Source organism: Suillus fuscotomentosus, assembly GCF_016647785.1.
Source record: "Suillus fuscotomentosus strain FC203 chromosome Unknown F5891scaffold_15, whole genome shotgun sequence".
Classification (NCBI taxonomy): Eukaryota; Fungi; Basidiomycota; class Agaricomycetes; order Boletales; family Suillaceae; genus Suillus; species Suillus fuscotomentosus.
The window spans coordinates 617,725-631,160 of record NW_024539527.1 but is presented as its reverse complement, the minus strand read 5'-3'; the positions used below and the strand labels follow the sequence as shown (position 1 = coordinate 631,160).

The following is a 13,436-nucleotide window of genomic DNA, read 5'->3' as shown; positions in this document are numbered from 1 at the left end:
CCTTATATAAGGCTACTCTATCGTATCTAAGCTCAGCCTGAAGCTGGGTTCTAAGTGCTTATCTATCGAGTCAGAGATACCATGCATGAGGCAGGCTTCTATCCATGATAAGGACCGCGAAGCGTCCTTCTATCAGTACATGAGGCAACACGAGGCTTGCCTTCTATCTTGATAACATATATAGGTCTTCTAGACCTATGTCGTCATATCATGTAAGCGATCCAGATCGTTTACCTAATCCGGCATCTTCCGGACTTCTCTTCTATTTCGTCATCTGTTCGTTATCTATCATCAAGGCCCAAGGGCCTGGGTATCGTATCGTATCGTTGCCGTGCGAGGTGGCAGAGGGCAGGTCGTGTAGCTGGGGGCTCACGTAGTCACTGTAACATGGACCAGTTTCAAAATGAAGTTCAAGGGCACAATGTGAGTAAGTTGTCTTAATATAAAAAAATAGTTGACAATATTTTGCAGGTTGATTCACATGTTGATGATTGGCAGAATGAGCCTGTTGAAGCAAATCCTTCTCTGACATTCTCTTGTGTTGATTGCTGGTGAAACGCTGGACCTGAAACACAAAAAAATGTTTTTGGTTTTGCATGAATCTGGGATATTCATCACTTCATGTTGCCACTGCTTTGTGCTTCTAGTGTGTGATATGCTTCAAAGTGGTGAACTGTCCATCAATTTAATTTTGATTTAACCATTGTTGATCTGACTCCTAGGGCCAAATATCCCCTGGCGCTCATTGACAAAATTCTTAGTGTCTATGGACCTAATGAAGGCTGTGCTTATGACATTGGATGCATGTTCTCAAAGATGTTGAGCAGCAGTTCCTTGGCACCTCAGGTGGATGAGCTTGGCTTCCAAATGATGGTTGGTGCCTTTCATGGCCATGCCCACAACCAAAAATGTCAGTTATGCTGGCATCCATTGCATATTCTCAGCACCAGGCATAGTGAAGGCAAAGGCTGTGAACACATCTTCTCAGCTTCGAATGAACTTGCTTGGTCCACCAGACATGCAAGTTTGTTTCATTGGTACCAATCTATCGAAGAACATTTTATCTTTTGGGATAAGGACAAATATGCTGCCCTAAGTGCGTAATATTTGTGCAGTAATTGCAATGCTAACACATTCTATATTTGTCCGACAGGTAATTTTTTATGGAACCATTATCAAGAAGCATTGAAGGTGATCGCTGTAGAGACTCGTGCATCTCATAGTGTGATATGGCGCTTTACACTAGGGAGTATACAGCACCAACTCGCAGCATCACTCTGTGTACCATCCACAGTGATTCCTATATGACGCGCAGCTTTCCCGCGCAACGCGCACCATGCGCGCACCATTCCCGCGCTTCACGATGTATACGCGCGCGCGCGTTCCCGCGCTTGCGCGCCCTATAGCGCCAGCCATCCAGATGCATCCATCCACTGTCCACCAAGCTCCCTAGTGCGTATATTTCCATTTCCTTTATTAGCATAGTTCCACCTTTATTTTTATCATAGTTTCTCACTCATATATATTTTTACATACCTACTCGGTAGCGCTTCGGCTCCGCATGAGCGCGCTTAGGCGCGCTATATAAGCGCCAGCAGTACATACTATTATGTACCTTACTTTTCACCCAACTTTACCTAGTACTTACTACTTAGAAAGTCGCAGTAGAAATCTATTCATTAGCACAACACATCTCACATCCTTTATCTTGCTTATATCTTCACATAAGTTTAGTCTCTCTTATTTCCGCTTACACGCGCGCGCTTTCCCGCGCTTTGCGCTAATACGCGCGCGCGTTCCCGCGCCTTCGTACCTTGCGCGCACCTGCGCTTTCTTGCGCTTCGCTGAAGCGCGTACCTCTAGATCTCCGCTGCACCTGCTTCCCCTTTAGGGTCGAATGCACTTGCCATCTCAAGTATCGCAGACTAGGCAACGCACGACCTACAACTTTTTAGATACAGTCAGGAGCATTTCTTTGTTCCTCTCAGTATTGTTGTTTCTACAACTGGAGCCCACCGCGAGGGGAGCAGTCAGCAAGATCTAGTTTTGCGCATCTTAACACATACAGGTCAATCTCTTTGCATTTTTACAAGCTAACCAGTTTCTAGTCACGCATTCTTGCGCCTTGCGCGCGCGCTTTCCCACCCCTGTGCGCCTTGCGAGCGCACCTTTGCACTTAGCGCAATTCGCACATATAAGGTCAATCTCTTTGCAAATTCAGAAGCTAACCATTGTATAGTCACGCACTCTCGCGCCTTGCGCGCACACAATAGTTCCCACGCCTCTGCGCCTCACGCGCGCACCTGCGCCTTTTCACGCCTCAATGCCTTATAGAATGCCCATCCGCGGCACCGCAAATGCGCCCAAGTTCAACGGCACTACAGACAACCTCGCTGAATTCATTGACACATATGAGCAGCTTGCTGATGAAGCAGGACTCCAAGGACTTGACCGCATCAAAGGTATTATCCGCTACCTTGCACGCGATGATCGAGAACTATGGGGAGGCATGCCAGAAGCGGCAGTAGATGATTACGACGCCTTCTTAGACGAGGTAAAGGTAATGTATCCTGGATGGGATGGTAAAAGACGCTATGCGCTCGCGGACTTGCGCGCCATCGCGCGCGAATACGCTAACAAACCAATGCCCTCTTGCACAGAATTAAGCAATTACCTGCGCGCATTCAGGAAGATTATGCAGCCACTCATGGACAAAGACCGTATTGGAAAGGCCGAACACGACCACTTATTCATGGAAGGAATCCCTAGCGATGCTCAGGCGCAAATCCGCTTGCGCCTTATGATCAAGTTCCCTGACCACCACCCATACGACCCATACCCATTCATGGACGTCTTCGCAGCTGCGCAGTTCCTATTACCTGCGCGCGCTTTTCCCGCGCCAAGCGCGCCAGTAAGCGCACCAGTTAGCGCACCAGTAAGCGCACCAGTTAGCATGCCTGTGGTAGCACCAAGCACACCAGTGCAAAGCCATGCAACACAGGATACGACCATTAGCGCTAATGCGACAGCTGAACTCTTCTATCGCGCACCCTCAGAAGCTGTACTTGACAAAAGGCCATCAGTTCCTATTCACGCGCCTCACGCGCGCGCCTTTCCCGCGCCTTCGCGCGAATCACGCACACCTCAACCATCAACTGCGCCAGCATACAAAGGTATACCAGAATGCATCGCTTTAGATCACGAACTCGAGCGCGCGCTCGCAAAGCGCGCTGCAGGCGCCTCTTCACCTTCATCATCAGCACCATCTCCTTCACAATATCCATCATTATCCACATCATCATCACCAATCACAGCATCAGTAGTCAGGGATGACTATAATCATCTATTGCACACTAACGCGCCAGTTGAAACACGTGCGCCTATTGCTATCACCTCGCCAGAAGTCAGGGATGACTCTAAATATCTATTGCACAGTAACGCGCCCATTGTGGACGTTATTACGCCATCGCTTGAAACGCGCCCACCTATCGCATCGCTTAAGGAAGACACCTCGCCAATCACACCATCACCATCACTGCTCGCATCATTAGAGGTCAAAGATGACCCTAAACATCTACTGCACCTTAGCGCGCCTATAGAGGAGCTTTCTGTCGCATCAGAGGCTCAAGTCGCACCTCACATCAACCAGAGTTTGTCTCTGGTAATTCCATCTGTCACTAATGATCGTGCGCATGTCGCGCTTTTTGCTTCCAGTGACTATCGCGCGCCGGTAAAGCATCCATGCAACACGCCACCTAACCACCAAGCAGAGCATGTCTCAGGCGACCCTGGCGCAACTCAGGCGCACCATATTGCGCCTGAGGACGCGCAATGCGCGCGCCTCGAGGTATTGTATATTTACCCTCATCTCATTTCGCGTTTTCTGTCTCTTTCATGTTTGAAGCTCTTAAGGAGCTATATGATGATTCCAAACACTTTAATTTCATCTTCTCACCACCCCTTGTTCACACGCCATGATCACGCGCATCGCGCAATATGCGCGCGCGTTCCCGCGCCTCGCGCATTCATAATTGTAGCAGAGTTTTCATGCTATCGCGTTTCTATCACTTCTCCCCTTTTAAATTGCATTTCTTTCATTCAACACAAGGTATATTACAATCAGTCATCCAGGCGCGACTTAGGCGCGCGCCTGACACATACATACGCGCCTAACACCCCTATCATCACCTTTAACTTCACACTTCCCACATTTATTCACATTCTTCGCGCTTTTGCTTACCATGTCAATTTCATTCCTGCGCGCCTTGATGCGCACTATTCTCCTTCACCTATGCGCCTACTGCGCCTTGATATACCACCCTTACAGCCCATTGGCGCAACATTTGCGCCTAATTCTTCACTATACATGTCTCTCACTAATGCATTTGCAGAGAAATGGCCGTTCCTCACGTGTTCGGCCAATATAATCAAATTCGCGCGAAATCGCACCAAGGCGCGCACATCGCGCGCATCCTATCAGCTTGTAGGGCGCCCCTACACCCCTTGCAGTGCCTCCCATTGGCGCGCCTTCAACCTGCAGCGCGTTGTGCAGGAATTCATCCTGCCGGTTACAAGCCCCCCCAAGCGCGCCAGCCTTGCTCATTCCAACCCTACCTTGGGTAAAGCGTCAGCTCGCAAGAGACGCGAAGCGCGCTAGTCACGTGCACTCGCATGCACTCAAGGAGGAGGATCAAGTGCCTCAGCTGCGCATCAAAGAACAACGTATACCATCGCTGTTTCATAGGATACCATTCGTTTTACCCTGGGTTTCGTCCAGCGCTCTTTCATTTTATTTTCTCTCATTATAACGCCATCCAAAGAACTAATAACTTACTGATATATATGCACATAGGAGTTGCCAAAAACAAGAAAACAACCTTAGATTGTGCCCGCCTAGCTCAATAGTATTATTTTCTCTTCGCACGCATGACGCGGCACCATGCCCTTTTTACCTTAGAATGCGCACATATGCGCGCAGTCTTCCCACGCTCACGCGCACATACGCGCAAACCTCCCGCGCCCATACGCCTCGCGCACATGCGCACTTCTCGCGCCTCGCTCATAGGAAGGTGTAGATGTTGACAGCTGCACGAAGAAGACAAGTCAGATAGGACATCTGCAAGTTACTGTTTTTCATTCGCATTTTCACATATAGTTTTACTCACAATGTTCAAACTCTTTAGCATCTAATATTTAGCGCGCCTAGCAGGACTTGGTCTGGACAACGCTTCGCGCGCCACATTCATATCACCCTTGCATCATTGCCTCACAACCATGGCGCATTATTTACATCAGAGTCACCTCGCAATTCACCATGCTATGCTGCATTCCCGCGCCTCAAGTGCGCATGCGCGCACATTCCCACGCCTTCGCACCTCACGCGCGCCATGCGCGCAACTTCCCGTGCCTCGCGCATTCATCGCCCAACAACCCAAGCATCATACATGCATCGCACTCGCATACTATCACGCAAAATCCTCACCACACATGCGCTGAGTGGGGACACTCAGAATTTAAGTCCCTGGGAGATGTAGAGAATCATGCCTCTCATGGCATGATATGGCACTTTTCACTAAGGAGTACTTAGCACAAACTTGCAGCACCATCCGGTGTGCTATCCACAGCTAATCCTATATGATGCGCAGCTTTCCCGCGCAATGCGCGCCATGCGCGCACCATTCCCGTGCTTGCGCGCCCTATGGCGCCAGCCATCCAGATGCATCTATCCACTGTCCACCAAGCTCCCTAGTGCGTATATTTCCATTTCCTTTATTAGCATAGTTCCACCTTTATTTTTATCATAGTTTCTCACTCATATATATTTTTACATACCTACTCGGTAGCGCTTCGGCTCCGCATGAGCGCGCTTAGGCACGCTATATAAGCACCAGCAGTACATACTATTATTTACCTAACTTTTCACCCAACTTTACCTAGTACTTACTACTTAGAAAGTCGCAGTAGAAATCTATTCATTAGCACAACACATCTCACATCCTTTATCTTGCTTATATCTTCATATAAGTTTAGTCTCTCTTATTTCCGCTTACACGCGCGCGCTTTCCCGTGCTTCGCGCTAATACGCGCGCGCCTTTCCCGCGCCTTCGTACCTTGCGCGCACCTGCACTTTCTCGCGCTTCGCTGAAGCGCGTACCTCTAGATCTCCGCTGCACCTGCTTCCCCTTTAGGGTCGAACGCACTTGTCTCCTCAAGTAACGCAGGCTAGGCAACGCACGACCTACAACTTTTTAGATACAGTCAGGAGCATTTCTTTGTTCCTCTCAGTATTGTTGTTTCTACATCGCATTCCTCACCACTGAGCTCACAATCATCAAATCTAAGCTACAGCTCACTAACAATGACTTCCCTCAATTGCTTCATGAAGAACACAATTATTTTGAGAGTCTGGAGCAGCTCCCTGTAAAAGACAACCTCTGTATCCACTATGTCCAGGTCCTGGATGGACTTGCCAAATGAAAGTAAGTTTAATTTTGCCATTAACAGCAAGCATTCACAAGGGACTCATGTCAGAGCTGATTGGGATTTGGCTCACAAAGCTGCAAATAGTGCCCTTAACGAAATCCCTGCTAGCAATTTGTTGCAAATCAATCAAGCACTAATGGCCGCCCATATCAGAGTGGATTCCTCCTATGCCAAGTTGCAGCATACGGAGGTGCTTGTTGCCCACATGGAGATTCAGCTAAGCATTGACATACAATGGGAGATCAGTGGTAAGGAGTACAACCACTTCAAAGGTGAAGCTTCACTCAGCAAATACTGTACAGCACTTGATGAGCTTGAACAGCTTGTTGTCATGAGGTTGTTTGAACTTTCGAAGTTATCATTGTCCGGCACAGGTGATTTCAGTTTGATGTGCTCATCACTCCAGTGCTAATATATTTTAGGGTATAAACTACGGCAGCAGATCAGCAAAGCTTTACAGTGGTGGTCTGAAACTATTTGGAAGGCTATTACTTGCTACAACATCCAGGCTGCAGCCCTGAATCCACCACGTCCAAAGATTTCATGGAAGGATATTGCAGAATATGGTTTTCTTGCCGAGTTCGACCTTTTACACCACTCACACACAGACATCAGGAGCAATGATTGGGCTAAGCCAGCCCATCAAGAAGCCACAACAAAATATCTTAAGCTTCTCTGAGCTTGTGAAGAAATTGTCCGACTTAACATCGAAATTCATTGACTGCGCACAGTCATTCATGATAAGGAACTTCATGTAACTGGCACTATACATAACCTGCTTAGTTCAGACCCATTGCTTGGCACTGAGCTGAAGCACCAGTGGCATTCACGAGCGGCTATCAATGCTGTACACTCTTCTCACTTAGATCAGATTGCAAGTCTCACCAGATTCTCTGGAGTCAACACCATTGGTGTGCGCTTCAAACCCACAACTGATGATCAAGTATTGAATGGTGCATCTCATGTATATTTCATACTAACTCATACTAATTTTCTTTCAATGTGCAGCTGGTCATATTTCTTCATCACAAGAGGACAGGGATGACATTCTGGAAACTATCAGGTCGGACCTTGATGACATGGAAGCCATTGATCAAGAGGAACAAGAGGTGGCGGTAGAGGAGATAGCAGACTACTTACACTCCATTGTTGACTAACTGTCTCTAACCATTTCATATAATATATTCTTGCTATGCATTCCCTATTCATCAATGGAAAACAGATCAAATAGACTTCTGGTTTGCAAGTGTTCATCAATGGCAAACAGACCAAGCAGACTGTCTGGTCTGCATCATTGACGAAAAACAGACCAAGCAGATTTTCAGGGAGGTTAACCCAGGCCAACTGAGCCTGATTGACGATCTCTTGCTAGCAAGATTTTTTAACCTTATACATATTCAATTTTTTAACTACATATACATATATGAATAGCACATATGCTAGTAGATAGTAGATATACCAGGCAATAAAAATGATGCACTACTACATGGTACACAGCGCAATGTGTTAATGCAAGTTGAATTTGCTATTGAGCTTATGACATCTGATCACATGCCAGCGCATACACAATTCAAGTATACAGATCTGCTGGCACTGTGTATACCTTGAACATAATACTGTCATTATATCAAGACATGTTCAAACCCGCCTTAGATTGAACCATCATTTGTACTACATGACATGGATCTACCAGGGAGCAACTATGTTCTAGTGTCAAGTCTGTAAGTCACTTATTAATGCTTAACATCACTTGTGCATTCTTATGTTTAGATATAATAGCATCTGTTTGTCTTCAACTGTGAGGCTATCACCAACCATGACCCCTCCTGTTCAACCAAGCAAGCAAACACCCTCTAATACCATACCATCTCCAGCTGAAGCAGCAAGCTATACTAGTTGCTTCAGTATGGCTAGCATCGCTGCTCTTACTCACATGTCAGCATTTGCACAGGGCTTCAGCAACAATAAACACCAAGCAGCTGCCATGGCACTACTTAGGCATGATGCACATGTTGATGGTAGTCATTACCAGATGAGGACACACAAGGGCCTTCACCCTTCATATGTCGCATTCAATTCCTCTTATGGAATAGACCAACAAGAAGACCCTCACACAAGACAACCTGGTAGAAGCAGGGCTGCAGGATGTATTTGATGTGGTAAGTCAAAGTATCATGTTTTGTTATATTTTCTAATTCTTTTCGATTTTTTCCCTAGATCAGTGTACAAGACCACCTTGACAGTGGTATTTCACTCATTATCCATTGCGCTGCATCAGCAAAATAGCCATGTACTAGATAGCCCTGGACAGTGCTAGACAGGGCCACAGAGCCCACAGAGAGGGTTCTCTCTGCACAACTCTATACAGAGCACATAAGTAGCCTCTACAATTCTGTACAGAGTTGTACAGAATATATGGGAGCTTATACAGAGTGGGATAGAGTGCACATTAAGCTAGACAGCATGTTACAGAGGCAAAACAGAAAGACTACAGAGGCAAGACAGAAAGGCCACAGAAAGGCTACAGAGCAAGGCAGACAAGACTCAAATCCAATATTAGCACAACCAACAAATCATCATTATGCCATGTATCCTAAAACAAATTGTGCCTAGTCGAGCTTCAACTTCAGACCCCAATTATGACGCCGGTTTGATTGATTACATGTGAGAGTACTGTTAATGGGTGTCAAGTAAACCAATAAATCAATAATAAAAATATATACCCTGCAGCGCGCTGTAGAGACTCATGCCTCTCATGGCGTGATATGGCAGTTCCCACTAAGGAGTACATAGCACGAACTTGTAGTGTCACTCCGTGCGCTACCCGCAGTTATCCCTATACGAGGCGCAACTTTCCCGCGCTATGCGCGCACCATTCCCGCGCTTCGCGATGTATACGCGCGCGCGCGTTCCCACGCTTGAGTGCCCTATAGCGCCAGCCATCCAGAAGCATCCATCCACTGTCCACCAAACCCTCTAGTGCATATATGTCCATTCCTTTATTAGCATATCATTCCACCTCTATTTTTATAATGGACCCTTACTTATATATATATTTACATACCTACTTGGTAGCGCTTCGGCTCCGCATGACCATGCTTAGGCGCGCTATATAAGCGCCGACACACAAGTTTTCCACTTACTTTTCAAATAACTTTCCAACTTACTAGTTACCACCCACTATTTACTTAGCAGAACATAGTAGAAGACTATTTGTCTACACTTTGCATCACTCTTCTCTTATCTTGTATCATATCATCACTTAAGTTTAGTCTCTCTTATTTTGCGCCTCGCGCGCGCGCGTTCCCACACCTTTGTACCTTGCGCGCACCTGCACTTTCTCGCGCTTCGCGTTCCCGCGCATACCTCTAGATCTTTGCTGTACTCACTTCCCCTTTAGGGTCGAATGCACTTGTCTCCTCAAGTAATGCAGACTAGGCAACGCGCGACCTTTCAACATTTATAGATACTGTCAGGAGCATCATTTGTTCCTAGTAGTATTGTTGTTTCTACAGCGCGCCCATTTCTTACGAACTGCTCGACATTTCTTCGAATGATAAGGGTCAAGCTTGACATCATCGTAGAGTTGCATGACACTGTCATAAATGGGCTGATACAACTCAGAGACAAATTTCATTGGTTTGTAGATACCGGTCTTGTACTCATCAATGGCTGCAGCGAGCTGGCAATAATGAGCACACAGTGGTATGACGAGAACAATGGAATATACCGCAGTTGCTCCAAGTGCGACAGATTTCTGAAGTGTCCTTGGATCAGGTGGACGATGGCACCAGTTCTTTGCACAATGCTCCTGGAGAACATCATGGACAGTATCCAAGGCAATAGAGTTGCTGGCTGATAGCTGGTAAGTGATATGGCTCTCAATGTGACAGCTACTGTACCTGGCTTAGGAACTCGATGTGGATGGGATGGAATATCGCTGTTCATAGATCTGGAGGGGCTGACGATAGGGTGATGTCTCTGTATACTGTTATTATCTGCGGATGGAGTGATAGGATGAGTGTGTTTCTTGAAGTTCTTCGAATGGAACCTGTTAGGAACTTGGGAAGAGGGTTGGATATCAATGTCGTTTAAGAAGATGGTGCATGTAGGTTTCTGCATTTGAGAAGTGTTGGAGCTTCAGAGAGGGGAGTGCATATTGCCCTCATCCACAGATAGAGGGATGGGTTGAGCGTGTCTCTGTTTCTTCGCACCAAAATCGTCAGAAACTTGGGGAGGGGAATGCATATCACTGTCATCTGTAGATGGAGAGACAGTACATGTACATTGCTGTATTTTTATTCGGGACCTGTCAATACCTAGGGAAGGGAAAGGAACATTACAATCATCTTCATCATCTGCAGATGAAGAGCGCACACTGAGGCCTTCATCTAAATAAATTAAGCTATGATTGAGTAGCACAAAGTTAAAAGCATAGATACACACCATGAGCATGCCCAGCCTCTAAATCATCCTCATCTGCAATGTCATCAGGGGGGACGAAACCAAATCATGAGTGTGGACCACGAAGATGCAAACTGGGCAGATCATTGACTGGAGAGATATCTTATTGTTCTGATGTTGAAGGACATGTTTTGGACTTCGGCTTCACAGGTCTTGGTCTTGGTCTTGGCCATTTGACCTCAGGTGCCATGACATTAACGGATTGACTCTTAAGTGCATCCTGAGCAGGATTTTTCTTCACCCATTGGTGTGTCTCCGTTTGAGTGCTTTCCAGCTTTTGAAGCTGGCCAATGTGGCCACCTTGCCCTCGGTTACTTCGTTCAGAATGGTGGGGCTCATGTTGAACTGCACAGGATAATGTGTATCAATCAAGTGATTATAATAAAAAGCTTACCATCAGGGTCAGAAGAATTTGGCTTCTTGTGTTTGCCCATGTTCAATGAACTTAGAGAAAGTAGTAGCTAGCTTTTGCGACAACTTAAATGTTCTGCACTCTGACATTGCATATATTTTCTAACACATAATAATTTAAACAATTGGTTCTGAAGCAATTCATTTGAACCAAATATTTGACACATGATTGTTTGAATTCAAAGCCAAATGTAATGCTTTGGGTACATATGCTAAAATTGCGGAGGAAATTGTTCCTAGGCCGCAGAAGAACTTGACTCCCCAGAAGAACTAGACTGCCCCGAAGAACTGGACCCACTAGTTGACGTGCTAGCTGACGTGCTAGTAAGTGAAAGCCCTGTATCATCAGCATTATCAGACGCAGATGTGATGACCCTTCTGTTCGAAGGTCTCTCCGGCTCAGCCTCATCTCCACCATTGTTCATACGACGATGCTTGGTGCCACTGAAGTTGCGATGGTACCAGTCACAGTACCGAAAGTGAGCTGTCTTGTACACAGCGACAGACACGAAGGTGACATCAGTCTCCCAGTAGAATACAATCGCGCTTGGTGCAAGAAGATTGGTGTGGTCGACAGCAGGTTGTAGGGTATCTAATTTGGTGCGCATCACGGACTTGACCAAGTCCATGCCTCAGTTCAAGGCAACACTGATCTGGCCCATATCAAGGTTTGGAAACAGTGTCTGAAAAAATGATGTCAGTACCTATTGGATACGTCAAATAAGCTACCCACTCCATAAGCCACGTGAGGACCATTTACATTGATGACATCATTGCCCTCCTTGAGCCAGACAAAGTACTCAACCTTAGATACATTGATCCATTTATGATCCATTGCTTTAATGGGACCAAATAACTTCTCTGCATCCCTGTGTGGTGAAAAAGAGGTGTATGGGCGCAGAGATTTGTTGGCAAGTGCTTGGCTGTAAGTAGGGGAATTGTCTGAGGGTGTTTCATAATGAGTTTGCTTGGATATGAGGATGAATAATATGCATATGATTTCGGGGTAAGCAATGAGGACTTTCTCTATCTTCTTGAGGGCGACACATTTAGATTGAGAAAACACAGTCTCCATGTACCACAGCACCTCAGTCTCCGCCGCCTCTGAGGTGGTAGGGGTTAAAGTGAGTTGCATATCGGGGATAGTAAAGATATCCTCCGAATAGATATGACCAGGGTATGACATTAACCATCAACAAAGATCGCATGAACGAGAGGGAACGGAGCTCGCTTGAGATTGCAGATGATATCTCGCTTGTTGTTTGATCATGAACTGGGTGGGGGGAGTATATAATGAGGACCATGGTGCGTGGAAAATATGTCATCCTACATCATTCAATGAGGTATGCGTAGATTCACACAATGTTATAAACTAACTTTGCTTTCAAGAGGTGCATATCATCCCCGCTGATTGAGTCAAGCACAGTCACAAATTCGTCAAAAGAAACATTCGAAAAACACATCGGTTCTACTTGTACGTGCTGAAGTGCATCTATAATTGTGTCAGCACATTTGCCTGTTCAATCATTGTGAGAAATTCAATCTTGTTGAACAATAAATTGAGTTGACCTATCGAGACAATGACATTATTCAAACTATTCACCAGACTCTCAGTTGCGAGAGGTTCAGCTTCCTTGGGCTTGCCTGAAGCCAAAGTCTGTCATTATTATGGATAGATAACAATTAACCAGTCACCTACAAGATGTTGTGACAATGTCTGCCTGGTTACTAAGCACTGGCTTGGAAGTTGGACTAAGAGACTGCACTTTGGATTTGCTAGTAGGGTTAGATTTCAACCAAGGAGTGGCGGTTGAGGGTTTAGACACCATCTTGGTATCCTTGTCGGTCTTCACTTCTGATTTTCTTGTGCGAGTGTAGTAGTATCGTGAACTGCTAGTGGAAGATCCGAAAATTGCTGCCATTGTACAGTGATTCACAGGTCAAGCGAAATGGTGTGAGGATGTGCACTGCTCCAGTGCTTGAGACTCCCACTGCCTTTTGTGATAATGGACACCCAATGAAAAAAAGGCATGCAAAAAAAATCTTAATAAACTAAGTCACATGAACAGCCCATCTTG

General features: G+C 46.0%; 6 protein-coding genes across 6 annotated transcripts; 4 read left to right on the top strand and 2 right to left on the bottom strand.

Moving 5' to 3' along the window:
• Positions 1-574: 574 nt before the first annotated feature.
• On the top strand, positions 575-1,104 carry F5891DRAFT_948259 (uncharacterized protein; the record flags this gene model as incomplete). Its single annotated transcript, XM_041374794.1, has 2 exons — positions 575-675; positions 723-1,104. Coding segments are annotated over 2 exons (483 nt in total), but the record flags the coding sequence as incomplete, so codon positions are not given.
• A 5,205-nt stretch (positions 1,105-6,309) lies between these two features.
• Positions 6,310-6,895, top strand: F5891DRAFT_948412 (uncharacterized protein; the record flags this gene model as incomplete). Its single annotated transcript, XM_041374805.1, has 2 exons — positions 6,310-6,453; positions 6,509-6,895. Coding segments are annotated over 2 exons (531 nt in total), but the record flags the coding sequence as incomplete, so codon positions are not given.
• Positions 6,896-6,925: 30 nt separating this feature from the next.
• On the top strand, positions 6,926-7,162 carry F5891DRAFT_948438 (uncharacterized protein; the record flags this gene model as incomplete). Its single annotated transcript, XM_041374808.1, has 1 exon — positions 6,926-7,162. A coding segment is annotated over one exon (237 nt), but the record flags the coding sequence as incomplete, so codon positions are not given.
• Positions 7,163-8,299: 1,137 nt separating this feature from the next.
• On the top strand, positions 8,300-8,769 carry F5891DRAFT_1186062 (uncharacterized protein; the record flags this gene model as incomplete). The annotated part of the gene is made up of 3 exons (XM_041366636.1): positions 8,300-8,494; positions 8,577-8,642; positions 8,701-8,769. The coding sequence occupies 3 exons, from the start codon at positions 8,300-8,302 to the stop codon at positions 8,767-8,769; spliced, it is 330 nt and encodes a 109-aa protein (XP_041228494.1).
• A 1,148-nt stretch (positions 8,770-9,917) lies between these two features.
• Positions 9,918-11,381, bottom strand: F5891DRAFT_1186061 (uncharacterized protein; the record flags this gene model as incomplete). The annotated part of the gene is made up of 9 exons (XM_041366635.1): positions 9,918-9,952; positions 10,015-10,165; positions 10,214-10,338; positions 10,386-10,599; positions 10,657-10,742; positions 10,803-10,874; positions 10,930-10,962; positions 11,155-11,292; positions 11,342-11,381. 9 exons carry the CDS (start codon positions 11,379-11,381, stop codon positions 9,918-9,920), a joined length of 894 nt encoding a protein of 297 aa, XP_041228493.1.
• A 213-nt stretch (positions 11,382-11,594) lies between these two features.
• F5891DRAFT_1214238 (uncharacterized protein) lies at positions 11,595-13,280 on the bottom strand (the record flags this gene model as incomplete). Its single annotated transcript, XM_041369273.1, has 7 exons — positions 11,595-11,950; positions 12,008-12,041; positions 12,092-12,514; positions 12,549-12,684; positions 12,736-12,874; positions 12,928-13,002; positions 13,058-13,280. The coding sequence occupies 7 exons, from the start codon at positions 13,278-13,280 to the stop codon at positions 11,595-11,597; spliced, it is 1,386 nt and encodes a 461-aa protein (XP_041228492.1).
• Positions 13,281-13,436: the final 156 nt, after the last annotated feature.